Raw genomic sequence first — 25,937 nt, 5'->3', positions numbered from 1 at the left:
CACATAAACTTTTTCTTTCTAGTTAGTAAGGTCCTCAAGGGTAAGAACTAATTCTTCTTCTTTCTGATCGCCATAGTCTCCGCTTCAGAAGGGGTAGTAAGTTTGTATTGGAGGAATGAATGTATACATTGCATATGGCTTTAGTCTCTTTTAAAAAGAAATAAGTGTTTTTCTTATAAGTAGGCATTCTTGAATTGTTAGCAGTTAACCCATTTTCTGTAAAAGTGGAAATACTGACCATAATTTCTTTGCCCAGCATGTAACATTTATTAAGAAATGACAGAAGACACTGTATCACAGATAGAATTGAGATAACTAACAGGCAAGATCATTATGATCCCCCAAAAGGGATGGAATCAAATGTTGAAATACAGAAAAGACTAGCCTACTTCTTAGAAACTGAATATTGAGTGAAGAGCTTCCATTCTCTCCGGTGACATCTGAAGAATGTCACTTGGCTATACTTTGGTGCCTTTAATGTTGGGAAAATTTTTAGGTAAACAGAAGCAAAAAATAGATTATAAAGCAGGGGAAAATTAGACCTTAGACAGTTCTTAAGGATAAAATCCACAATATGGCTGTAATCTTCAATCCTGCAGGAAAATCAGAAATAGTATAGTCAAAGAAATTTGATGATCAGCCAGTGAGTTCACAGCATTTCTGTGTCCGCAGTGGAGAGTCAAGGTACTCACTGCAGACTGGAATCAGATAGAACTCATATATTTGGTAGCCTCCATAACAGAAACCCAAATAGTGGTCCAGGGATGGTTGAGGAGTTAAACCATTCAGAGATACTGTGTCCTGGGCAATTGAAAATCAACAACTTGGCTTTTAGCAGGTGGGCTGGCAACAGGTGGGCTCGCAGCAGTAGCAGCAGCAGGCTGGGCGGCAGCAGGACTGTCCACAGTAGGATGGGCGGCAGCAGGAGGCCTGGGCGTGGTGCAGCTGGCAGCAGGTTGGTGGCGTGCAGCTCACCACACAGCAGGGGGGCAGGCAGGTGTCCTCCACGCGGCAGTCAGGGCGGCACCACCTGGTGCGACAGCTCACAGCTCCACAGCCACCCTCCTGGCCATAGCCGATGCCATAGCCGGTCCCACAGCCTGTCCCGCAGCCCATCCCACAGCCGGTCCCACAGCTGGTCCCGCAGCAGCTGGTCTGGCAGCAAGTTGGCTGGCAGCAAGTTGGCTGGCAGCAGCTGGTCTGACAGCAGGTTGGCTGGCAGCAGCTGGTCTGGCAGCAGCTTGGCCGGCAGCAGCTGGAGCCACAGGTCCCACCAGTGGAGCAGCTGGGAAATCCACAAAAGCTAGTGGTGCAGCAGGCCATGGTGACAGGAGTTGGGTTGAGAGTCGGGTTGCTTGGGGGAGTTTTGCTGGTGACTTCTACATCGGGCCCTTTATATATCCTGGTCAGTTGCTATTTATACAATTCTTAACATATTTTCCTTGTTTTTGTTTAAATTTGTTCTTCAGTGGTCCTCTGATTGGCTAACATTGAAATACCATGACACATTATGAGCAGCAGTTTAGAAATTGTTTTATAGTTTCATTTGGACTCCTCATATTGGTCCTTTGCTCTTTGGAATATGTTTGTGGTTTCCCATGTTCAAAGAGTCCTCCCATTTTAGTCCACGTCAACACCTTTGCTTTGTAGAGCTATTTATTTCACATGACACTCAGTCCACATCTCTAAGGCTAAGGGTAATTATGCTCCTTTTTCTAACTATAATTTTTTCCTTCTGGATGTATAGACAAAATATTATTGAATTTAGGACATCACGGCATCCACTGAATTGAAAGAGTACCTTTAGTCATGCATAATTTAGTTTTCAACTTATTTACTTCAATTACCATTATAGTTTCTTTGATTTCAACCAATTTGAAATGTGCAAATATTGTTTGCATTCCAGGCCAGAAATCTCTTCTGGTGAACCAAATGACATTGTATATATGAGTATCTAGCAGTGTGCTTAGCTTCTGGCAGTACCTTAATAAATGTTTTTTGAATATGATTTGGAGTGGGTGGAGTAAAAGGCATGATTCATGGATGCCCGTGCCACTTAGACATGATGAAATAGAACTTTCAAGCTGAAGTACTTCTCACGAAGGAGTCCTTGTTATTGTCAAAAGAGACTGGGAAATGCTGAAAATTTTTTCTACATTTAATAGTTGAACCAAGGCTCAGGAAAAAACATCTGGGAGTTGTGAGGTTTTGAAGAATTCACGTTTTTCTTCTCTGAAATGTGTAATCTCGTATGCGATCTATCATTGCTACCAATTAAATGATAGAGGTAAGTTCTGGGAGCTTGTAAATAACTCCGAAAATATTTTTCATAAATAACTCAGAAAATATTTTTCATAAATAACTCAGAAAATATTTTTCATAAAGTGTTGTATTTTGTATTTTTCACTCAAATACTTAATGAGTAATTGAAAATTAATTGGTAAAAGATATTTTTAGATCTAGGTTAACTTCTTAAGAGAACATCTTTGAAATTGGGTTGCAAAGTGCAAAATATATAGTTGTTTCAGATTTCTAATGTATGTGTCTGACGTGTGGTGATAGTGGGACTCACTGGGTATCTACATAGCTGTTTATTCTATTCTCATGTAGACCTTATACACCTTATACATACTTAGAGCGAATGGAGGTAAGTGCTGGGCATTGAAGCTTAGAGAACAATTTGGGAATCAGTGGGAAGAATATAATAGGCTAAGGCATAGGAATTAAACCTAAATGATCTTGGAAAACAGATAGTATTTGATGTATAGTATCTGGTAGATATTTTAAAATCTAGTAATTAATGTAGTTCTTTAGATAATGGGCATATATGAAGGAGAACATTTAGTATATTAAATGCAAGGAGATTTAAAATGGTAGAAATGCATCTAGGTAGAAATCCTATAGCTTTGATCAGCCTGAAAATTTTAGCTAAAAGTGTTCTTATTGGTCTAGACATAACCATAATTAGATTAGAGCATGTAAGTACTTAAATAACTTCAAACATTATTTAAGGTATGGAGCATTTTATTAACTGATAGATGTAAGCCTAATGTAATTTGTATTTAATCTTTCTGGTTTAGACTTTACGTTTATTATCAAAGTGCAAATCCACTCTTCTTGAATTTAAACTAAAGATGGACAAGCTTAAATAGAAGGAAGAAAATAACTCAGTTTGCTTTGCACATTTAAACATTTTATTTGAAATTAACAGAGGATATTCAAGGAGAAAGCAGGTCTGAAAATGTGTGGGGATCAGGAAATAAGGAGGAGAATAAAGATGTCACTGATTTGACACTCTGATGAACACATTTTCAGTGTGCTAACTCAGCACATCCAAGAGGGCCCTAAGACTTTTGTTATTTCTGAGCAGCTTAAAAACATTGTGCTACTTAGTATCCAAATAAAATTGAACACTTCTTCAGATACTAACGCAGTTTTGCTGTACTTCTCCTTTCATTCTTAAGTAATCAGCAACCTGGCTTTTAGCAGGTGGGCTCACAGCAGGTGGGCTGGCAGCAGGTAGGCTCACAGCAGGTGGGCTCGCAGCAGTAGCAGCAGCAGGCTGGGCGGCAGCAGGACTGTCCACAGTAGGATGGGCGGCAGCAGGAGGCCTGGGCGTGGTGCAGCTGGCAGCAGGTTGGTGGTGTGCAGCTCACCACACAGCAGGGGGGCAGGCAGGTGTCCTCCACGCGGCAGTCAGGGCGGCACCACCTGGTGCGACAGCTCACAGCTCCACAGCCACCCTCCTGGCCATAGCCAATGCCACAGCCGGTCCCGCAGCCCGTCCCGCAGCCGGTCCCACAGCCTGTCCCACAGCAGCTGGTCTGGCAGCAAGTTGGCTGGCAGCAGCTGGTCTGACAGCAGGTTGGCTGGCAGCAGCTGGTCTGGCAGCAGCTTGGCCGGCAGCAGCTGGAGCCACAGGTCCCACCGGTAGAGCAGCTGGGAAATCCACAAAAGCTAGTGGTGCAGCAGGCCATGGTGTCAAGAGTTGGGTTGAGAGTTGTGTTAAGAGAAGTTTCTGAGTTTTGGCTGCATCTTCTACAACTGGCCTTTTATATAGTTTCCAGAGCCACCTATTTCCCTAGCCTTTAGCATCTTTCCTTCATAGTATTTGCAAAGTTAGTTTCTGATTGGCTAATACTTGAGTTGTTTAGAAAATTATAAATAGCACTTTAATAGCCTGCTTTGGTCATTGCTAAATTAAGTATCATTATATTTCTTCTTTGCCCTCTGGATCAAGTGAAGGCTCATTATGGAAGCCAATCATGGCAGCACCTCTTTATGTTAGTCACGTGACAGATAAGACTTGTGCCAACCACTGCCCTGGCTTGCTTTGTGATATCCTTCCTTTGATAACCATAAGGCAGAGTTTATTTAAACATTTTCTGCCAAGGTGGTCACTCAATTAAGGATCATGATTTCATAATCAAGTTGTCCAGACTTGGAATAACTAACATCAGTGTCATCAAAACATGAGTTATCACCTGATTCATCAACATCCAAAAGAAGTATGCCTTTCTATGATCAGAGTGTGCAAGTTGTAGAATCTCAGAGCTCTAAAGGGCATTTTTGCCTTCAGTCATCAATGTACGTGTTCCCAACTGAGACCCTCAGTGACTTTAGCCTATAGACTGTTTTCTGACTCTACTAAATTAAAAATATATGCTCGTGATGAGTACACATTTTCACAAGTCAAACAGTACAAAGGCTCAGATAGAGAAGTTAATATTTTCCCTCCTTTCCCCCAAACACACACATCCCTTCCAAAACTAGTATTCTAGAGATAATCAAGATTAAGTGCATATTCTTTAATACTTTCCTTCCTGCTTATAAACCAGCATATATACACATATATCTTCTAGTCAGTAAAGTTGGGGTCTTCTATACAGATTTATTTTAAAAATTAATTATGGTAAAATACACATAACATAAAAGTTACCATCTTAAGGATCTTTAAGAGTACAGTTCACTAGTATTAAGTAAATTTACATTGTGAATTCTTTTTATCTTGCAAAACAGAAACTCTATATCCATGAAACAACTTTCCCATTCTCTCCTCCCCAAATCCTTAACAACCACTATTCTTCTTTGTGTCTGGATGATTTTGACCAATCTAAGTACCTCATGTAAGTGGAATCATACAGTATTTATCTTTTTGTGACTGGCTTATTTCACTTAGCATAATGTTTTTAAGATTCATCCATATTGTAGAATGTGTCAGAATTTTCTTCCCTTTTAAGGCTGAATAAATTCCATTGTATGTGTCACTACAATGTGTTTATCCATTCATCCATCCATCAACAGACACTTGAGTTGTTTCTACCTCTTGGCTATGTGATTAATGCTGCTTTTGGTTTTACAAACTGGCCCCCATACATGAAGGGCCAGGAGAGACCAAAGAAAGAGGCAGACCACTCCAGATTGGTAGGTGGCAGGCTTGAAAAGCAAGAAAACTTACTTATGAGGCTTGTCTTGGTTGACCACAAGACAAGCAGATAGCTGCACCCACCGGCCAAATCTTAAAAGTTTATATGGAGGCTTTAATTGAGTTCAGTCACGTGTACCATTCAGGTGGTCAATAATGCATTGCTCTCTAAAGGCTTCGTCCTTGAAAACAGATCTCATTGTGGGAATGGTAAGCAGAGAGTACATTCCAAGGACAGGGGAGGAGGTGAGGAGCCTTTGAATGCTTGGGTCCAGCTCTTAGGTCAACCGGTGGTCCTGTTCTTTTGATTACCTCCTCCAACAGCTATCATGAACATAGGGGTACAAATATCTCTTCAAGACTGTGCTTTCAATTCTTTGGGGTTTATACCAGAAGCGGAATTGCTGGTTTATATAGTAGTTCTATTTTTAGTTTTTTGAGTAATTGCCATTATTTCCCATGGTGGCTATACTATTTTACATTTCTACCAACAATGCACAAGAATTCCAATTTCTCCACATCATTGCCAACACTTTTGGTTTTTTTGAGTAGCCCTACTAATGGGTGTGAGGTGGCATGTCATTGTGGTTTTTATTCAAATTTTCCCAATTATTAGTGATATTGAACATCTTTTCATATGCTTCTTGACCATTCGTATATCTTATTTGGAGAAATGTCCATTTATGTCTTTTGCCCAATTTTTAATTGTTTTGTTGTTGTTTTTGTTGAGTTTAGGAGTTCTTTGTGTGTTCTGGATACTAACCCCTAACTGGATATATAATTTGCAAATATTTTCTCCCATTTTATAGGTTTCCTTTTCATTTTGTTAATTATGTTCTTCAATGCACAGAAGTTTTAAATTTCGATGTAGTTCAATTTATTTATTTTTTACTTCTGTTACCTATGCTTTTGATGTCATATCCAAGAAATCACTGCTAAATCTAACATCATGAAGCTTTCCCTCTATGTTTTCTTCTAAGAGTTTTAGCTTTTATATTTAGTTCTTTGATCCATTTTGAGTTAATTTTTGTATATGGTTTAATGTTTTGTACATGGTTTAGGGTACAGCTTCATTTTTTTTTTTTTTAGATATCCAGTTTACCCAGCACCATTTGTTGAAAATACTGTCTTTTCCCCTTGGCGCCCTTGTTAAAAATCATTTGGTCCTATATGTGAAGGTTATTTTTTCTAGGCTCTCCATTCTATTTATCTATATGTCTGCCTTTATGTCAGTACCATACTTTTTGGATTATTATAGCTTTGTAACATAGTTTATAATCAGGAAATGTGATACTTCCAGCTTTATTCTTCCTTCTAAAGATTGTTTTGGATATTTAGGGTCTTTTGTGGCTCCATACAAATTTTAGGATTGTTTTATCCATTTCTGTGATAAATGCCATTAGAATTTAAATAGAGATTGCATTGAATCTTTAGACCATTTTAGCTAAGTACGGATATTTTAACAATATTAATTCTTCCAGTCCATGAGCATGGAACACCTTTCATTTATTTGTGTGTTTTTTTTTTCAATTTATTTCATCAATGCTTTATATTTTTCAGTGCAGAAATCCTTCACTTCCTTAGTTACATTTATTCCAAAGTATTTCATTCTTTTCGATGCCATTGTAAATGGGATTGTTTTCTTAATTTCTCTTTCTGATAGATTAATAATGTAGAGAAACGCAACTGATTTTGTGTATTGATTTCGTATACTGCAACTCTACTGAATACATTCATTAGTTCAACAGTATTTTGGTGGCATCTTTAGGGTTTTCTATATGTAATATTGTGTCATCAGCAAATAGAGACAATTTTACTTCATTCTTTCTGATTTGGATGCCTTTTATTTCTTTTTCTTTCCTAATTGCTCTGGGTAGGATTTCCAATACTATGGTAAATAGAAAAAGTGGAAGTGGGAACCCTTCTGTTCCTGAACTTAGAGGAAAAGCTTTCAGTCTTTTACCATTGAGTTGATGTTAGTGTGGGATTTTCATATATGGCTTTTATTATGCTGAGGAAATTTCTTTCTATTTATAGTTCGTTAAGTGTTCTTTTTAATAATAAAAGAGTGTTGAATTTCATTAGATGTTTTCTGTCTATCTATTGAGATAACCATGAGTTTCCCCACTCTTCATTCTGCTATGTGATATATTGCATTGATTGGTTTTCATATCTTGAACCATCCTTACATTCTAGGATAAAATTTTACTTGGTCATAGTGTATAATCCTTTTAATGTGCTTTTGAATTCTGTTCGATAGTATTTTGTTGAGGAATTTCGCATCAACATTCACAGGGATGTTGGTCTGTAGTTGTCTTGTAGTGTCTTTATCTGGCTTTGGTATCAGGGTAATGCTGACTTCATAGGATGAATTTGGAAGTGTTCCCTCCTCTTCAATTTTTTTGGAGGAGTTTGAAAGAGGATTCATGTTAATTTTTCATGAAACATTTGGTAGAATTCATCACTGAAGCCTTCTGATACTGAGATTTTCTCTTTTGGGTTTTTTTTTTTTTTAATTACTGATTCAATCTCCTTATTATAGATCTGTTCAAATTTTCTATTTCTTCAGGATTCAGTTTTGATTGGAATTTTCTCTTTCATCTAGGTTTTTCAGTTTGTTGCCCTGTCCAATACACATTAGTCGATCTTTTAAAAAGCTGTGCCGTATTTCAGAGTATGAACATAGCACACTTTATTCAGTCATCCTCTATTGATAAATCCTCAATCATTTTTAGTTTGTGCCTTTAACTTTTAAAAAAATCATAGAATTTTAAGCTGAAAGTAACTTAAAACAGGTCCAGAGTTAGGTGGTTAGAGGTGGTCGGTCATTTGATGTCAGGGACTGAGCTCTTAACTGAGAATTAAATTAATTAAACTAAATAGGCTTCTCAAACTGGTTCTACATTTAAGTGACTGTGAACCTCAGAAAAGTCACTTAATCCCTCTGAACATTAGTTTGTTCATCTGTAAAATGAGATTATCTCTCAGATACCTCCAGGGCCAAAATTCCTGAAGGCATGATCTGGCCATGTCTGCTTCATCTTGGTATCCTACACAGTATCTTCTGTACCATTTTGTAGGTCAATGTTTAGTAAATGCTTGTTGAATAAAAGAGAGAATGAATGATTAGCAGTGTATGGTCATGCTAAATAGCCAAATTTGCGTTTTACCAAAGCGACTTGTCATTTTAGTTTATATTTTCTTCTCAGTAGGAGCTGTTAGGTAGTAATACCTGAAAGTGGTCAGTAGTTAGAACCAAAGGGGCAGGAGGACAAAACGTTTTCATTTCTGTTCTGTTGTTTTCTGGATTGGATCAGGTCTTTTCTAATTACTCGATTTTCACTGCCCCTCGAATGAATAAAGCATTGTAATTTTAACCAAAGTAATATTCTTAATTAAAAAGAATATCTTCAGTCTCTTCCCTTGAGTTTTAATCCCAAGGAACCAGGAGTTAATCCTCATCCTTTTCCCCAAACCACCCACATTTATGAAGCATTCCGTGATACTTAATGTTTAAATATGTATAAATTCATTTTATTTGTGTTTTATATATAAATGCATATATAGTAAATTTGTGTGTATTTCTAAGTAAACATTTTAAACCAAAGTAGATATGTCAATTCCAAAAAACAGAGTAATATCTTTATTATCCTCACTTTCAGTTTAGAAACTGGGGAAAAAAGTTTTTGGGGTAAAAATCTCTATCTAATCGAAAGCCCATTTTCTCAAAGAGATAGCCCCAATTTATAATCTCTTGCTTTACTCTGCAAGGTCACATGTAAATGGAAGAGTATGATATCTTAGCATATATTACCATTGTTTGAAGATTGCCTGAAAGAGCATTCCTCTAAAAGACATAACAAAATAAGTCATATTCTGGCTCTAGTTTCAGAAGTCCTGACTTCTGTAGCTTTCTGATTTTGAAGGCACTGTGTGATGCCAGGATATGGTCATGTGCTATTTCTGAAGCCATAGAACTGCCTTTGCTCTATCTTTTTATGGGGATTAACCCCCGCTGGATCTGATCAGCTTTCCTAACATGGTATAAGAAGAGCAGTGTGGGATAGCAAAACCAGATTAAAATCGATTGTATGACTTTCTGTGAAATATACATCATGAACACACTCAATGAAGAAATAGATATAATTTATTAGACCTTGGTATATTATTCCCCTTTCATAAGAAGTACAATCTGCAGGACAGTGCAGTATAGGAGGTGAATGTATCTGAAAAGGAGAGGCGGTTCTTCCAAGGCCTTGGCAAGCACTAAGCCACAGAGAGTAGCATCGAATTCTTGCTGAAGGTCAATCCTAAGGCAAATTGGTTTTTCCATTTCTTGAATCAAATTTGTATTTTGGCAGCTTCAGTGGGGAGATCAAGGTCTGTGAGGGAGCTAGGTCTGTGAGACCCAAATATTCGGTAACTCCCACAACAAAAGCCAAATAAAAAGTTCAAGAACTTGTTAGTAGGCCAGGAGTGGTTGAAGAGATAATTAGTTCATGGATTGAGTTGGAAGTTGAAACTTCAAGTTGAAAATCAGCAACCTGGCTTCTAGCAGGTGGGCTGGCAACAGGTGGGCTCGCAGCAGTAGCAGCAGCAGGCTGGGCGGCAGCAGGACTGTCCACAGTAGGATGGGCGGCAGCAGGAGGCCTGGGCGTGGTGCAGCTGGCAGCAGGTTGGTGGCGTGCAGCTCACCACACAGCAGGGGGGCAGGCAGGTGTCCTCCACGCGGCAGTCAGGGCGGCACCACCTGGTGCGACAGCTCACAGCTCCACAGCCACCCTCCTGGCCATAGCCGATGCCACAGCCGGTCCCGCAGCCCGTCCCGCAGCCGGTCCCACAGCCTGTCCCACAGCAGCTGGTCTGGCAGCAGGTTGGCTGGCAGCAGCTGGTCTGGCAGCAGGTAGGCTGGCAGCAGCTTGGTGGGCAGCAGCTGGAGCCACAGGTCCCACCAGTGGAGCAGCTGGGAAATCCACAGAAGCTAGTGGTGCAGCAGGCCATGGTGTCAGGATTTGGTTTGCTTTGAGAAATTTTTTAGTTTTGGCGATGACTTCCACACTGGGCCTTTTATAAGCCCTGGCCAGCTATTATTTACGTAATTCCCAAAGACTCTTCCTTGTTTGTGTTTAAATAACTTCTTTCTGAATGATAATTGCCCTGACCCTGAGTTATTTGTTCAACCTTCTTAAAGCCTTTAAAAATTGATTTTGCTGGTCCTCAATTAGGATTCTTTACCATTGTCAAGTAGTCATTAGCATTCATTGAGAATATAACCCCTAATTTTCCATATTTGTTAAAATTTGCTCGTTGCCCAAAGAACAACTGGCTGATGCCTCACCTTTAAGGAGTGTCAAAATTACTCAATGTTGACCCTAATAATTGAGCTCTTGGGTCTCACACGGCAGATTAATTCTCAGCAACGTAGCCTCCGATGTTGACTGCCGCCTCTTCTCATCTTTGCCAGAGAAGCAAAGTGATTCAGCCGGCCAGAAAGGAATGCTTTCATTGAAGTCTGGGAAATATGGATGGCTTGTTACTGATAATATTTTGGGGGCATTTATATGTCCAAACTGTTCTGGCACTTTGCATCAATTCATTTAATTTTCACAGCAGTTCTCCCAGGTAGATATCATTGCTATTCTATCATCCATCTGAGGAAACTGAGCCACAAACAGATTTAAGTCATTCACCCAAGTTCACACTAACAAGTGGTGAATTGAAAATTTGAACCCACGCCATCTGACTCCAGACTAAACTCTGTAAACCAATACAGCCAAGTCTCTCTTTTCTATGTATGCAGGTTTTCTCAGGAAAATCAAAGAGTGGAAGCAAAATGTGAAAATTTGCCCCCTTTTTGAGAGCAAAGAGAAGAAAGGCAGAGTTTAGGGCGAGGAATAACATTGTTTAATAGAGATTTCTCTGGAGATTTAATTTAATTTTTTTAATTGTATAATAAACACAGTTCAAGAAAATTTTTTTTAGCTCCTAAACAAATTTTATTTACTTTAGATCTTTATCCACGCAGTTTTTAGAGTAGCAAAATGCAGTTGTTTTCTATTTAAAATTGTGTGTAGGAGGAAAACTATCCTTTGCATTTTTTTTACAGATTCAATAGTATCAATAGTATCATGGTTTGGAAAGCCAGTTGCATATTTCTAATCTTGATACAAACATAAGGTAACATTAACATCGCGTATTCACAGATTTAAGGATTTAAGCTTACTACAAAACCCCCAAACACTGCTTCTTCCCCCATCTTTGGCTTTAGAGTAAAACCTGACATTTTCCCATAGGCTGCTGTGCTTAAGTCTGAGATTTTTCTAGTAAGAACTACCTAGCAAGTGGTTTTGGTTCCACAAGGAAAAGCTTTAGTAGAAGCTTTCAGGGAGCACTGAGATCTGGCCGGGCAGAACCCCTGCCAGCTGAGCTAGTCACTGGGTCTGCAGCTGGGGTGGTGCTCGCCATGGCTGGGCCGATAGAGGAATGTTTTTCTCTAAGCCTGGGTGGCCTGACCTTACCCAGAACCCTGCAAACCGCAGAGAGGAAGTTAGACTCAGGATCCATCAGAATCCCTCCTGGGGCATTTCTTGAATGCCCCAGGCTTCAAGAAAATCTTAAGTGCTAAAAGAGTTTACCTACTTGACTTGTGACTTTATCTAATCTTTGATTTTAGAATATTCTATAGTAAAAGTTGTATCCAAGCTAAAGATGGATGTCACAGCTCGAGCAAGAGAACAAATTTGCCTTTCCTCTGCCTTTTTTGTTTTATTCAGACCCTCAGTGGATTAATTGATACCTGGCTGTGTTGGCGAGGGTGATCCATCTTCTTTACTCAGTCTACAGGTCAAATGCTAATCTCTTCTGAAAACACCCAGACGTAATGTTTTACCAGCTATCTGGGTATCCCTTAGCCCAATCAAGTTGATACATAAAATTAACCATCACATAAATATGTGATACTTAAATGATAATTAAAATTTGTTATTATGATACTTAAAATTTGAGAATTCTATTCCTCTGCCACAGAATGAAGACTAATCTGAACATTCCCTCACCTCCCCTAAATAAAGAAAACCAAGTTCTTTCCCCCTACCACTTAAATCCATTCTTCTGATTGGTTGTCATAAAAATAGAATTAGAAGTTATAATTATTTGTGGTCTTCCCCAGTGCAGATGTTTTATCCTGTTTAGATGCTGGAGACTCCTATCCTGGTCTTCATTGAGGGGGAAAAAAAAAAACTAGTACCTTTACATTTAAAGCTTTTTATAATGTAATTACTATGCCTATTCTTTTTGGTTTTAATTATTTCATTTAAGTTATGGTACCCAGACTGTTCCAAGACAATAAGAAGAGAGGATGTGTTGTTGTTGTTGTTGTTATTATGCTTGAATTTTTGCCTTGTGTTTATAGATATTGATGTGTAGAGTTATTTTTCTTTAAGATGTCAGGGTTTCATTTTTCTAGTCATAAGTTTAGGGTGTTCTTCTAATTCTTTAAATTCCACTTAATCACTTCTCTAAATTGGCTGTATCTGCCTTACTTAGATTCCTGAGAGATAAAACACAGTTGATGCACTGACCAAATGAACACCCCAAAATTTTTACCCCAAACCAAGTAACAAGATCTTTTTTTTCTCTCCTGAATTCCAACCTGGTTCTTTTTGGAGCTTCTGAGCCGAAGCCCTTCTGAGTAAAAAGTGCAGCCAATCTAAATCATCCAACCTGGTAGAAGGCAAGAGAGTAGTAGATGATGGGAATAGAGTGTGGACCACATTTTAGAAGCGTTGTATATGAATATGTGGATTGTGCTCTGTCCACTAAGAGGAAGGAGACCTTGTAGGCTCAACAAGCTCTGTATTACTTGGGCTGTCTAGGCAAAGGTGGTGGCTTTTTCTAATTCTGGTAATGTTGTGCTAGTAGAGATCCCATCTCTTGATTTAAAAAAAATGAGGTGAAATTCACATAATGTAAATTAACCATTTTGAAATGTGCCGTTGAGTGACAGTTGTGCAACGTTGTACAACTGTCACTCTTCTCTCTAGTTTCAAAACTTTTTCATCACCCCAGAGAAATACCTAATAACCCTTAAGTAATCACACCCCATTCCCCTCTACCTCTAGCTGTTGGCTCACCATTTTGATTTTAAGACCCCAAAGATTTTATCTATTAGAATGGAAGCTCCATTACATGTCTTTTATTTCATCCTTTTTTAAATTCTAGAACTCTCTCTGGAGATTAGAATAAGAATGAGGGTAGTGTGATGTTCATTTAAATCCATCGCTGTAATGGACATTTATTTTCTGCTTCACATGAGAGAATTGTATAGGTATTATGAAAACAGTTGAAATTCCCTTTAGTCATTTTCTAAATATATTTTGATGAACACTAGTGCTGCAGGATGTTAGTTGATGAAAAGTGAATAGAGGATTCCCTGGTTAAATCTGTTTGGGAGTGATGGTTATAGAGGTTCCTTTTTGCAGGACATCTTGGTTTCTTTAATATTCTAATGTGCTTTTTATATAAACCTTCAAGATGGTGATAACACATGCACTGATATTTGACCATTGAATATTTTTCTTCTTCGGGCATCTGAAGGGACTGATTGTCAGTGTGTTACCTGTTTAGGAAATGACCGGCTACCCCATGCCTGGAAGGGACATTATAAGTAGTAAAATTCCATTCTTTCACTTTACAGGTTAGAAATAGGTGCCCAGGCAGGTGAAGGGATTGCTCAAGAATTTATGGACTGTTGTTACAGGTTGGGGTCTAGAATTCAGGATTCCTTTACATATTATGTATTATTGTAAAATATGTGTTTACTGCCTTTCCAGTTATGCATTTTCCTTTTTATATCCCTGATAGTGAAAGAATTGTACACAAAATCATATATGAATGGAATGAATGGATTCGGCAACATCCTCAAGAAGCTAAATGACATAAAATTCCTTTTTGTAAAATTGATCTTCTGGAACACTTAGCCCATCAACTGTGTATTTGAGGACCTCGGGAAATAGTTCATAAATACTGATGTATTCTTTTAATCATACATTTTGGCTGCAGAACATCAGACCATTTCATGACAAAACAAAGCAAAATCACCTTTTAAAGATCATTAATGAAGGCATAATAATAAATGAAAATCGTAGTACCATGCTACACTTACTGAGATTTTGAAAAATCTTAGTACCTCAATATCAATAACAAATTCCAAAAAATTCTAAAACAATGACTTCATCACTGAAGAATGAAAAATTTTATTAAATCCCAAACCCAATAAGATGTTGAAATATTTCAGATTATATGTATAGTAATGTATTATACACCCTTTTCACTTTGTAGGACTTCTGTTGGTATCCACATCTACGAAGTATTTTCGGCCTTCTATTATAAATTAATTTATATCTTAGGGAAGGTATATAGCCATGTGACAAGGGGTTGCAAGCTGGGTTATGGGTATTGAAGCTCAAAAGTGTGTTGGGATTCTATATTTGTTAGTTTGGATGTGCCGTTTTCTCAGGCTTCCATTCAGAAGAAAGTTTTCAACAGGTGGACTGGCAGCAAGTAGGCTCACAGCAGGTGGGCTCACAGCAGTAGCAGCAGCAGGCTGGGCGGCAGCAGGACTGTCCACAGTAGGATGGGCGGCAGCAGGAGGCCTGGGCATGGTGCAGTTGGCAGCAGGTTGGTGGTGTGCAGCTCACCACACAGCAGGGGGGCAGGCAGGTGTCCTCCACGCGGCAGTCAGGGCGGCACCACCTGGTGCGACAGCTCACAGCTCCACAGCCACCCTCTTGGCCACAGCCGATGCCATAGCCGGTCCCGCAGCTGGTCCCGCAACAGCTGGTCTGGCAGCAGGTTGGCTGGCAGCAGCTGGTCTGACAGCAAGTTGGCTGGCAGCAGCTGGTCTGGCAGCAGGTAGGCTGGCAGCAGCTTGGCCGGCAGCAGCTGGAGCCACAGGTCCCACCAGTGGAGCAGCTGGGAAATCCACAGAAGCTAGTGGTGCAGCAGGCCATGGTGTCAGGAGTCGGGTTGAGAGTTGAGTTGCTTGGAGAAGTTTCTGAGTTAGGTCTGCTTGTTCCACTTGGGCCTTTTATAGGCCTTGGCCAGTTCCTGTATTTGTGACAGATGACATTTTTATATTATTACTCTTTAAACAAGCTTTCCCGGGGTCCAATGATTGTTCAAATACTGAGTTATTTTAAATATATCTCCAAATTGGTTTTTCCTTATTGCTCAGCTAGTACTCACCAAATGTGTTTGGTAGTGCTTGGTAGAGTTGTTGTTTTGTTTTTAAACAATGCTGTAATTTTCACCTGACAAAGCGACTCTCACTCATGAGATGATGTGAATTTGAGGTCATATTCACCAAAAACTCAAGTCTCCAGCAAAAACTTATTAACCGTTGACTGTTCTTTATGTAAAGCTATCTTTATATTTTCTTAGATTAATAAGATTATAGTCTCTATAATCACCCAGATAGAAACTCCGATTAACTCCACATTCATAGAAATTCATAGGTCTTTCCAGAAATTGGATCTCTCCAATCTCTATGCTCTCTCCTGATCTTCACACATTCAGCCTTGAGTAAACATTCATCATTCAGGTGTATATATGGAACAAAACCTGTTTCATTCCAATTAACTATGGATATTTTGTTTGCACAAATTTAAAATAAGGGCTAAAATTCATATCCAGTATTTAGGGGAAAAAAATCACAAAACATTTAACTATAATTTATATCTCTCTATGAAACACGATGGATTATTTGGACAGTATTTATTTCTCAAAGGTGGGATTCATTTCGGTTTACACCATTTTATGTAACTATACCTTGTGTCTTATGAAAGAATATCAGGCCGAAGAGCACAACAACTGAATTTATAAAGGGGAAGCAATAAAAGAAAAAGTAGAAATTAGGAAATACTTTTTCTGGATCACAGGGCTTATAAGGCAGGTTAGGAAAAGAATGATCAAATATCATTCAATAAGTATAAATACAAAAAGATTAACATAAATTTTAGCAAAAATAAAAATTGAAACAATTTCTGGTGGTTGCTAGAAGAATGAATGTGATTTTTCATTGGAAGTTTACATGGGGGGAAATGAAAAAAGTTGTGGTCAAAAGAACATATTATTGCTACTTGTGGTAGGTTTATTCTGCCTTTCTGATCATGCATAGAAGCACGTAGGTGGCTTTTATGAGGTAGAGGTGTTGGTTTGTACAATGATAGAATTAGAATGTGATTCATGCCAGTGTTAATAAATATAATCGTGTCATATGATAACCATGACTGTAGGTATGAAGTTGAAAAATGGTTAGATGGAATCATCACATATTGGAGATCAAAAATTTAATAAATAATCTTGTCCAACTATTTAATTTTATAGATTTAGAAAGTGACATCATTCTTCTTATAAATAGCACATGTTTATTAAATCCTATTATGCATGAAACACTAAAGGGTTATGCAGAAAGCAAGACCTAATCTGTCTGTCTCATATCTTGCACTAGTGTACAAATCAGTGTAGTATTGATAGGCCCTCCTATCAAGGAAAAGAGTCAAACATAGACCCATTCAACCTCAAAATTCTAACGTGGAACATTGATATTGTGGTATGAACTACTTTTAATTTCTTCTCAGTATCAATTGATGTTAAAATACTAACAAGTCTAAGAATGGCGGTATTTTGGAGAGGTTAGTGACTTGCTCTATTCACACAGCCTGTACATAGCCAGAAAAGCTGGGTATAAAATTCCTATTCTTTATTCCTAGATTAGTTCATTTTATTTTATACCATGCTGCTTTCTAAGACCAGTTAGAGGTAGTAAACTTCTTTGTCTATTTTTTAAAGAAATATTTATAATAGCTCAAGAATAGAAATATTGGTGGCAGGCAAAATGTACTATAGAGTAGTGATTTTAAACACAATAAATCAACATAAATATGTTAAAATCTTTTCCAGTGTCTTTTGACCAGAAGAGTTTCCCCTGGAACTGTAATAAGTCACATTTGCTTCCTAATTGTTTTTTGTTTCTTACATTTAGATTAGTTAATATTTCTCCTGGGTTTTTATGTCTGCCATACTCTTTGTGTCTTCTTTATCCCACGGCCATTATCTTAGTTCAGCTCTTATTATGTGTCACTTGGACCAGGGTAATGGATTCTTGATTTGTTTCTGCATGGTCATTCTGTCAAGCCTTTGGCCTTCTGTTTTTATAAGCAGTGACCGTAAGAATCACCCTAATGCCCATCTTCTACGATGCCATTTTCCTGCCTCAACGCTTTCAGTGGCTCCTTAGTGCTAATTGCTTTAAGGATGTTATTTGGTTAGTGTTCAAAAAACACACGTATTCCACATTTACCTTTCACTATTACTCTACGTATACCTAGTGCTCCCAGCTAATTATCCTATGAACAACCCCTCTCTATACCTTTGTGCATACTGTTTCCATTGTTGAGAATGTCACTTTCTCTCAAATCTGCACCCCAAAATCTTAACCCTTATAAAATGCTAGCTTCCCCTTTCAATCTTCCTTGTTCACCTCAATAGTGATTTTTCTGTTGATATCATACAGTGTTATACTTTTATTTTTCCACATACTAATTGTTAGTTGTGTTATTGTGAATTTGATTTGACTCCTTGGAAGTTTCTTGAAGAGGGGAACATTTTTAACTCAATTTTAATTTCTATCATTTACCATACCATCTATAACTTGCAGATTGTAGGAATCAGCACATTTTTGTTATATTAAAATTTAATAAAAAATAGAATGAATAAGTAAAATTAAAGCTATTTTTGCTAGGCCAAAGAAGAGGAGTTTATTAGAAAACAAGCATGCCACAAGACCTAAGATCTAAGATGGGAGGAAGGAACTTGCTAGCTACTACTACAAAGACTTGAGAATAGCCCAAGTCTTAATAGATGAATCTGGATCTCCATGCAGCACTTGGTTGACTTGGGGTCTTGATGGCCTAGTGCAGGAATTTTGTCGGGTAGAGAAATGGGAGTATGACTTTTTCAGAAGGTTGATTGCTTTAGGCAGGCAGTTCATCACTCAGCAGCAGCAGCAGGGGGAGGTCCTGCAGGTGCTGCGGCAGGGGGCCGGCTGGCAGCAGGGGGGCCGGCAGCAGGGGGCCTGCACGCAGATGGGCTGGCAGCAGGTGGAGGCCCAGCAGCAGGGGCGGCAGACCACGGCCGTGCAGGACGTGGGGCAGCAGGCGATGGGGCGGCAGCAGCCCTCCTGCAGGCCGCAGGGGTCACAGCAGACGGGGCGGCGGCAGGGCTCGCAGATGGGGCGCGTGCAGCGGGGCACGCAGGTCACGGGGCGGCACACGGTGGTCTGGCAGCAGCAGGGGCGGCAGCAGCAGGGGTCGCGGCAGCAGCAGGGCTGGCAGCAGCCTCCGCCACAGCTTGAGCAGGTGGAGCCACAGCAAGAGCTGGTCATGGTGGTGTCTGGGCTGGACTGGGTTTGGCTGGTGAGAGGAGATGGGTGTTCTCAGGTGTGAATGTCTTCCTCCCATCGGGGCCCTTTATATACCCTAACCAGGTGCTGATGACCCCTCCTGTTTATCTTTTAGCCAATTAAGTAGAATTTTGTTTTGGCTAATGGTTGCATAGCTCATGACACACCCATGATCTCATTAAAAAACTCTTGTTGCATTCCTAAATATGGATGTATTCACGCTGTTCATCATTAAAATCTAATCACTCACAGGCATTTGAGGTGATAGCAGTTCTTGATGCTCATTTTGAGTAGATAACACCTGATGAATACTGGACAAAACGGTTCTAAAGCAACTGTGATTTTTAAAAGAAATTAAATATAGCCTAGAGATTCTAGAGCAATAGGTAGATCCTATTCTTTTTTTTAAATTTTTTTATTTTTCAATTTTTTTATTATTTAAAAAAATTTTTTTTCCCTCTCTTTAATTCCCCGCCCCCTACTTCCACCCCTGACCTATGGATGTTGCTGTTTCCCCTTAAGATCTAGATCTCTGAAGGTGGGGCATCTCCTCCCACACGCTAGCGTATTGCACCCAGGGCCTGGCATACTCTGGGGGGCCTAGCAAACCCGGGGTATGGTCTGTGGCTCCACCTGGGGCGTGAACGCAGGTAAAGCAGATGTGCTAACCACTACACTATGGAGCCACCCCCACTATGCTGACCCCGGTAGATTCTATTCTTGACCCCCAAGAGATCCTCTGAAAAGCCTATGTGCCAGTCAGGCAGGTGTTAGACATGTCCTTTGACGTGGATTCCTTGGGACTACATATCACTTGATTTAATGAAATGTATATGCCTTGTATAGAACTGCAGCTCCTATACTTGTAGGGAAAAGGCAAAAGTTTATTTTTGTAAACTAGGTTAAATATTGGAGCAAAACAACCAAGAAGGCCATCTACTGTTTTTTTCTTTTTTCCAGTTCAGTTTATACATATCTTTGGTCCTTCTAGTCGCAGAACGCTGATCTTATCTCTGAGACATGATATTTTTTATATGTGATAAAGAATCATGTAATGAAAAGTTTTTTGTTTTTGTTTTTTGTTTTTTTTTTTTTAATTTACCTCGTCATGGTTCTATGATGAAGAAATGATAGGATGGAGGTTTTTTTCAACAAACATTGCAAAGACATACAGTACATTGTTTGGAGTACATACATGTGGAAGCCACACAGCTATTCTGGGGTGGGGTAACACTGCGAGAGGTGTGATGGACGTGCTCCTTCAGGAAGCATTACCAGAGGGAGCCGAGGAATTGCATGAGAGAAACAGTCTCGTTGTTAAAGCTTTCAGCTTTGTTCCTCCTATTATTCACCAGAGTTTCGGATCACTTTAAGATCACTCTCATCATTCAAAAGAATGTGCCTTGGGCTCCAAGCAGCCAACGCTCCCTAAATGGAATTTCAAACATGATTTCAGAACTTTAAAAGGAATGTAAATCAACTGAACATATAGTCACAATTGGGAGTGCAGAGGAGGGACAAATTAAGCAATCTCATGGATGAAAACCTTCAACTCTCTGACATTTCACGTTCTTTCTCTTGTCCATGGGCACATGTGATCTTTTCAAAGCAGTAACCAGAGCCTAGATAAAAACTTGTATGTTCTGCTTTCTTTTTCTACCTTCCCCTCCAGCTTTATTGAGATATAATTGACACATAACATCGTATAAGTAAGGTATACAATGTGATGATTTGACACAAGTATATATTACAAAATGTTCACCACAATAAAGTTAGTTAACGTATCCTTCACTTCACATAATTACTTTGTTGTCGTTGTTATAGCAAGAACATTAAAGCTCTACTTTCAAGTATACAATATAGTATTTTTAGCTATAGTTACCGTGTTATACATTAGATCCTTATTCATCTTATAACTACAAGTTTGTATCCTATGACCAGCATCTCCCCATTTCCCCTACTCCTCAGCCCCTGGACACCACCTTTCTACTCTCCGTTTCTGAGTTGAATGTTTTTGATTCCACATACAAGTAAGATAATACAATATTTGTCTTTCTCTGTCTGACTTACTTCACTTAGTATAATGCCCTCAAAGTCCATCTATATTGTCACAAATGACAGAATTGCCTTCCTTTTTTATGGCTGAATAATATTGCATTATATATATATATATATATAGGTATAGGTATAAATATAGTTATAGATCCCACATTTTCTTTATCCATTCATCTACTATTAGATATTTAGATTGTTTCAATGTCTTGACTGTTGTGAATATTGTGAATAATGCTATGAACATGTGAGTGCAGATATCTCTGAGATGGTGATTTCATCTCCTTTGGATATATACCCAGAAGTGGGATTGCTGGATCATATGATTGTTCTATTTTTAATTGTTGAGGAATCTCCATACTGTTTTCATAGTAGCTGCACCAGTTTACATTCTCACCAACAGTGCACCAAGGTTTCCTTTTCTCTACATCCTCGCCAGCATTTGTTAGTTGTCTTTTTTTAATTGCCATTCTAACAGATGTGGGATACTACACCTGTCATGGTTGTGATTTGCATTTCCCTGATGATTAGTAATGTTGAGCACCTTTCCATGTACTTGTTGACCATCTGCATGTCTTCTTTGGAAAGGTGTCTCTTTAAGTCCTCTGCTTATTTTCAGTTGGATTGGTTTCTTTTTTGCTATAGAGTTGTAGGAGTTCCTTATTTATCTTGGATGTTAATTCTTTATTAGATATATGGTTTGCAAATATTTTCTCCCATAGTAGGTTGTTATTTTGTTGATTGTTTCTTTTCTGTGCAGAAGTTTTTCAGTTAATTGATTTTTGCTTTTGTTTATTTGTGCTTTGCTCTTTTCAAGGCACATTTATTATTAGTTATTTATGTTGCTGAGGGTTCTTCACGATCATCCCATTTTGTGCAAAGGGAGCCTCTTCTGAAGATACATAAAACCTCAAGTTGACAAGACTGGTTTCTCTACTCCAAACACTTCCGATCAAAATCATTCCGAAGAGATTTTCTCCTCCTCTTTATAAAGATCCACAAAGGTAGCAAGTCCATGAGTCCCTCAGGAGTGATTCTAATGTTTATTCAGTCTAAGACACCCATCTTTGGCCCAAAGCTAAACTCCATTTTTAGGCAAGAACACATAAAAAGTGCTCCTATTTTAATGCATAAAATATGGTGTACTAAATGTTAAAAAATGTTTTAAATGTTAAAAAAAAGTCCTTAGATGTTAAAAAATGAATTCAGTGTTTAATAATTTAATTGCATTTTAAAGATATCAGAGAAGTTACTATATATACCATAATGGTATCTTGTACTATATATAATAAAAGACTTCTTTAGAAATACAAACAGCTGCTGTCTAATTTATCTGCTTTAAAGCCATTTAGACTTTGACAGGTAGGTTTTTAGAAGCAGAGCATAATTGTGAGAAAGGTTTAAATATTTTTCCCAAAGTAGATATAGGTTTTAGTACATTTCATAAAAAATAAAATGTACGTTCATTAAAAAATTGTCGTTAAGAAAAATGTAAAGGGAATGAATATAATTCCCGTTTACTCTTAGATTTTGTTTGCATAATATTCCAGATTTTTTTTTAGGCGTAAAATATACCTAAACCATTAGTATAGACACGCAGAACTCATTTTTCTTCACAGAATAATTTAATATTTTATGGCTTACTTGTTTTTTACTTAAATACATGAGAGGACAATTGTATAATGTTTCATAATAGGTTTATAATCTTCAACTATTTATACCTATTTTGGGCATTTCTTCCATATTTATATTGCTTATATTTTGTACTGTTTGACTTTTTTTCTGATTTATACCTCATCTCCCTATGTAGATTACAACCTCTTTGAGACAGGAACTCTCTTTTATCCCTTTATATACCCTCAGGATGGTCAACTCAGTGCCTTATTCATAGTAGATGTTCCATCAATACGAGCAGATTGACAACAATTGATTAATTTGCTTGGAAAATGCCATTAATACCCAATTCCTGAGCACAGAGATAATCAGCCCTCAGGAGCCAGTGTGGGTTTAATGTCCACAAGAGTCAACGTTGTGACTGACGTTCTAACTCACAATCAGATCTGTAACACATAGAAAGGAGCACACTATCGGAGTAGCAGTTACTTACTCTTGGCCACAGGAGACAAAAAGTTTCTTTGGACAGAGAAACTTGTCTCATACCACACGAAGAGGAAGTGTTTGACTTCAAGGCTTAACGTCAGGGGCTTTGCATTCTCCTGGATCTTTTCTGAACATTAGTGATTGTAATTACATTAGTAAGAACTTATTTAATCATTCATTACTCACTGTTCCTCAGCTTCAAAATCAGGTGAATGGCAAGATGTCACCTAAGGTTCCTTCCACCTCTAGCATGCTGGGCTTTCTACACTGGGCTAACAGGTGTCAGGTCCATGAAAGAACCCTTTGGGGATGTAAGTGTCAGCCTAGGTGCAGCCTCCTACCTGGGCATTGTGGAAGGACATTTCTCAGCTGTTTGCGTGTCCGGAATTGTGAGTACAAGTGACTGTGTGTATGTGATGAAGATATAGCCATGGCCACCTTCCTCACTCCATTACTGTGCCCTATAAATGTCATTTCCAAGCATAATAATAAAATAAATCAGACTTAGGTTCTTGTGGAAAAACAGTTTAAGAGGACTATTGGGCATTTTGCTTTGAAGATCTCTGGACAAAACAGAGAGAGAGATCTACCGAAAGGAAACATTACAAAGACCATGACTTCTATGCTGAGGGCACGGTTTATTAGAAAACAAATGACATGATTTAGGAGTTAGGCTGGGGTCTTGAGAAGACAGGGGATTCTTCAGTCAGTAGCTGGTCTGGAAAGGTGTCTTCAATGCCTGCTCCGAGCTAGTTTGAAGAGATGAGAATGGGCTTCTCAAGAAAAGACTTCTTGTTCTGCAGGGAAGCTAAGGGGCAGCAGGATGGACCTGGCCTACAACTGGGGCAGCTTAGCGACGACACACCGCTCAGCAGCAGCAGGGGGAGGTCCTGCAGGTGCTGCGGCAGGGGGCCGGCTGGCAGCAGGGGGGCCGGCAGCAGGGGGCCTGCACGCAGATGGGCTGGCAGCAGGTGGAGGCCCAGCAGCAGGGGCGGCAGACCACGGCCGTGCAGGACGTGGGGCAGCAGGCGATGGGGCGGCAGCAGCCCTCCTGCAGGCCGCAGGGGTCACAGCAGACGGGGCGGCGGCAGGGCTCGCAGATGGGGCGCGTGCAGCGGGGCACGCAGGTCACGGGGCGGCACACGGTGGTCTGGCAGCAGCAGGGGCGGCAGCAGCAGGGGTCGCGGCAGCAGCAGGGCTGGCAGCAGCCTCCGCCACAGTTTGAGCAGGTGGAGCCACAGCAAGAGCTGGTCATGGTGGTGTCTGGGGCTGGACTGGGTTTGGCTGGTGAGAGGAGTTGGGTGTTCTCAGGTGTGAATGTCTTCCTCCCATCGGGGCCCTTTATATACCCTGGCCGAGAGCTGATAACTCCCAGGACATATGGTCACTTCCTTATTTTTGTTTATTCTTTTTGAAGTGGCACTGATAGGTAAGTTCTCTAGACATTTTTTTAAGTGCTTAGGTGCTCATAAATGACTAATTGTTTTCCTTATTTAATGGATGATCATTATATTTTTCTATTTATGGTTCAGACACAAACTTAATGACCCTAATTTCAAAGTCTTCAATTATCTGTATAATTTAGTGTTGCTCTTGCCATTTAGTGTTTTGATAGCATAAAGTAGCTGTCGTGCTCTTAGGGTTCCTTACTAACAGTGGAAGTGCAGCCCCACGTGGTGAATGCCCTTCACTGCTAAGCCTCCTGGGCAAAGCAAGTTCAGAAAAACACTGCAAGAACATTTTAGAAGTCATGGTTTGTCAGTAAAAGAAAAATTTTCCAGGTCACTTTTTGGAGCTATAGGAATGCATCGTATTAGGCCTCTATCATCAGTGGTCCCCTCACCCCCCCCTCGATTTTTTTTATTTTTTGTAAAATACCCATAACAAAATTTACAGTTCAGTGGCATTATATACATTTACATTATTGTGCAACCGTAAGCACCATCTGTCTCCGGAACTCTTTCATCTTGTAAAACTAACACTCTGTACCCATTAACACTAACTCTCCAGGACCCCTCTCTCTAGTCTCCGGCAGCGACCATTGTGCTTTCTTTCTTTAAAAATTATCTCCTCTCCTCTTTCCCCCACACTCAGTCTATGGTAACCACTATTCTACGAATTAGGCTTTTGTTTTTCTGGTCTTAGATTCTTGCTTATGGACTTCCATAGTTATATCTTTCCAGACCAAGATGAATTTTATTATTTATAATCTTCATAACAATATCATTGAATTCTAACTCTGTTCCAAGCATTATGCAAAAGAAATAAATGTATTTATTTATCCTGTATAACAATCCTATGAGGTAGGTATTATTTTAGTCCTCATTTTACATCTGGAGAACCAGATAAGTGACTTGGCTAAGGTCATACACTTTGTAGCATTGGAGCCAAGACTTGTTCTGAAAACATCTGTGGGAACATTATCAGTAAGTGCAAGAAGCCGAAGAATGGAATTGTGGGTATCACATCCCTTGTCATTCAGCAGATTCTGTTTTAGTTAGGAATTTTAACAGTGGATGTATTATTAAAAGTTTTTTTTTGAAATGACTAAATTTTATAGTCACCTGAAAGAACTCTACATCTTACCAATATCCTGAGGAATTGGAAGAATTGCCTTCTACACAGCCTTCCCCAATTCCAAAACATACCATAAGGAGATAGTAATAAAGTTGCACATAATTTAGTGGTCACGGGGCACTATGAACAAACCCACAATCTGACAGCATGACAAAACTCCCAGGCAGTGATCTCAGCCAGAGGTGGTCTCCAGGCTCATTTAGTTCATGCCCCAGTGTCTCTTGCTCCACCATCTCCCCCTGTGCTCTGCCTGAGTTTACTCCTGCTTGCAGAACCAACTGTGGTAATTCAATTGTTTCAAACTGTCAGGGCCTATAAGAA

The 25,937-nt window shown here is 39.3% G+C and overlaps 6 protein-coding genes across 6 annotated transcripts; all 6 read right to left on the bottom strand.

The window, feature by feature from the left end:
• Positions 1–831: 831 nt before the first annotated feature.
• On the bottom strand, positions 832–1,323 carry LOC120611149 (keratin-associated protein 1-3-like). Its single transcript, XM_039873545.1, has one exon. It carries the CDS (start codon positions 1,321–1,323, stop codon positions 832–834), a length of 492 nt encoding a protein of 163 aa, XP_039729479.1.
• A 2,159-nt stretch (positions 1,324–3,482) lies between these two features.
• On the bottom strand, positions 3,483–3,977 carry LOC120611148 (keratin, high-sulfur matrix protein, B2C-like). The gene has a single exon (XM_039873544.1). It carries the CDS (start codon positions 3,975–3,977, stop codon positions 3,483–3,485), a length of 495 nt encoding a protein of 164 aa, XP_039729478.1.
• A 5,999-nt stretch (positions 3,978–9,976) lies between these two features.
• On the bottom strand, positions 9,977–10,426 carry LOC120611151 (keratin-associated protein 9-3-like). The gene has a single exon (XM_039873547.1). It carries the CDS (start codon positions 10,424–10,426, stop codon positions 9,977–9,979), a length of 450 nt encoding a protein of 149 aa, XP_039729481.1.
• Positions 10,427–14,865: 4,439 nt separating this feature from the next.
• LOC120611150 (keratin-associated protein 9-3-like) lies at positions 14,866–15,435 on the bottom strand. The gene has a single exon (XM_039873546.1). The coding sequence runs from the start codon at positions 15,433–15,435 to the stop codon at positions 14,965–14,967; it is 471 nt and encodes a 156-aa protein (XP_039729480.1). The 3' UTR covers positions 14,866–14,964.
• A 2,975-nt stretch (positions 15,436–18,410) lies between these two features.
• Positions 18,411–18,869, bottom strand: LOC120611152 (keratin-associated protein 2-3-like). The gene has a single exon (XM_039873548.1). The coding sequence runs from the start codon at positions 18,867–18,869 to the stop codon at positions 18,480–18,482; it is 390 nt and encodes a 129-aa protein (XP_039729482.1). The 3' UTR covers positions 18,411–18,479.
• A 5,038-nt stretch (positions 18,870–23,907) lies between these two features.
• LOC120611154 (keratin-associated protein 2-3-like) lies at positions 23,908–24,369 on the bottom strand. The gene has a single exon (XM_039873550.1). It carries the CDS (start codon positions 24,292–24,294, stop codon positions 23,908–23,910), a length of 387 nt encoding a protein of 128 aa, XP_039729484.1. The 5' UTR covers positions 24,295–24,369.
• Positions 24,370–25,937: the final 1,568 nt, after the last annotated feature.

This window comes from Pteropus medius, unplaced genomic scaffold, assembly GCF_902729225.1.
Source record: "Pteropus medius unplaced genomic scaffold, Ma_sr-lr_union100, whole genome shotgun sequence".
Lineage (NCBI taxonomy): Eukaryota > Metazoa > Chordata > Mammalia > Chiroptera > Pteropodidae > Pteropus > Pteropus medius.
The sequence above is the reverse complement of the archived record's forward strand: the minus strand, read 5'-3'. Positions and strand labels throughout refer to the sequence as shown.

Bases quoted from the DNA above. Each gene is read 5' to 3' on its own strand.
- LOC120611149 (XM_039873545.1), bottom strand. From the start codon at position 1,323: ATGGCCTGCTGCACCACTAGCTTTTGTGGATTTCCCAGCTGCTCCACT.
- LOC120611148 (XM_039873544.1), bottom strand. From the start codon at position 3,977: ATGGCCTGCTGCACCACTAGCTTTTGTGGATTTCCCAGCTGCTCTACC.
- LOC120611151 (XM_039873547.1), bottom strand. From the start codon at position 10,426: ATGGCCTGCTGCACCACTAGCTTCTGTGGATTTCCCAGCTGCTCCACT.
- LOC120611150 (XM_039873546.1), bottom strand. From the start codon at position 15,435: ATGGCCTGCTGCACCACTAGCTTCTGTGGATTTCCCAGCTGCTCCACT.
- LOC120611152 (XM_039873548.1), bottom strand. From the start codon at position 18,869: ATGACCAGCTCTTGCTGTGGCTCCACCTGCTCAAGCTGTGGCGGAGGC.
- LOC120611154 (XM_039873550.1), bottom strand. From the start codon at position 24,294: ATGACCAGCTCTTGCTGTGGCTCCACCTGCTCAAACTGTGGCGGAGGC.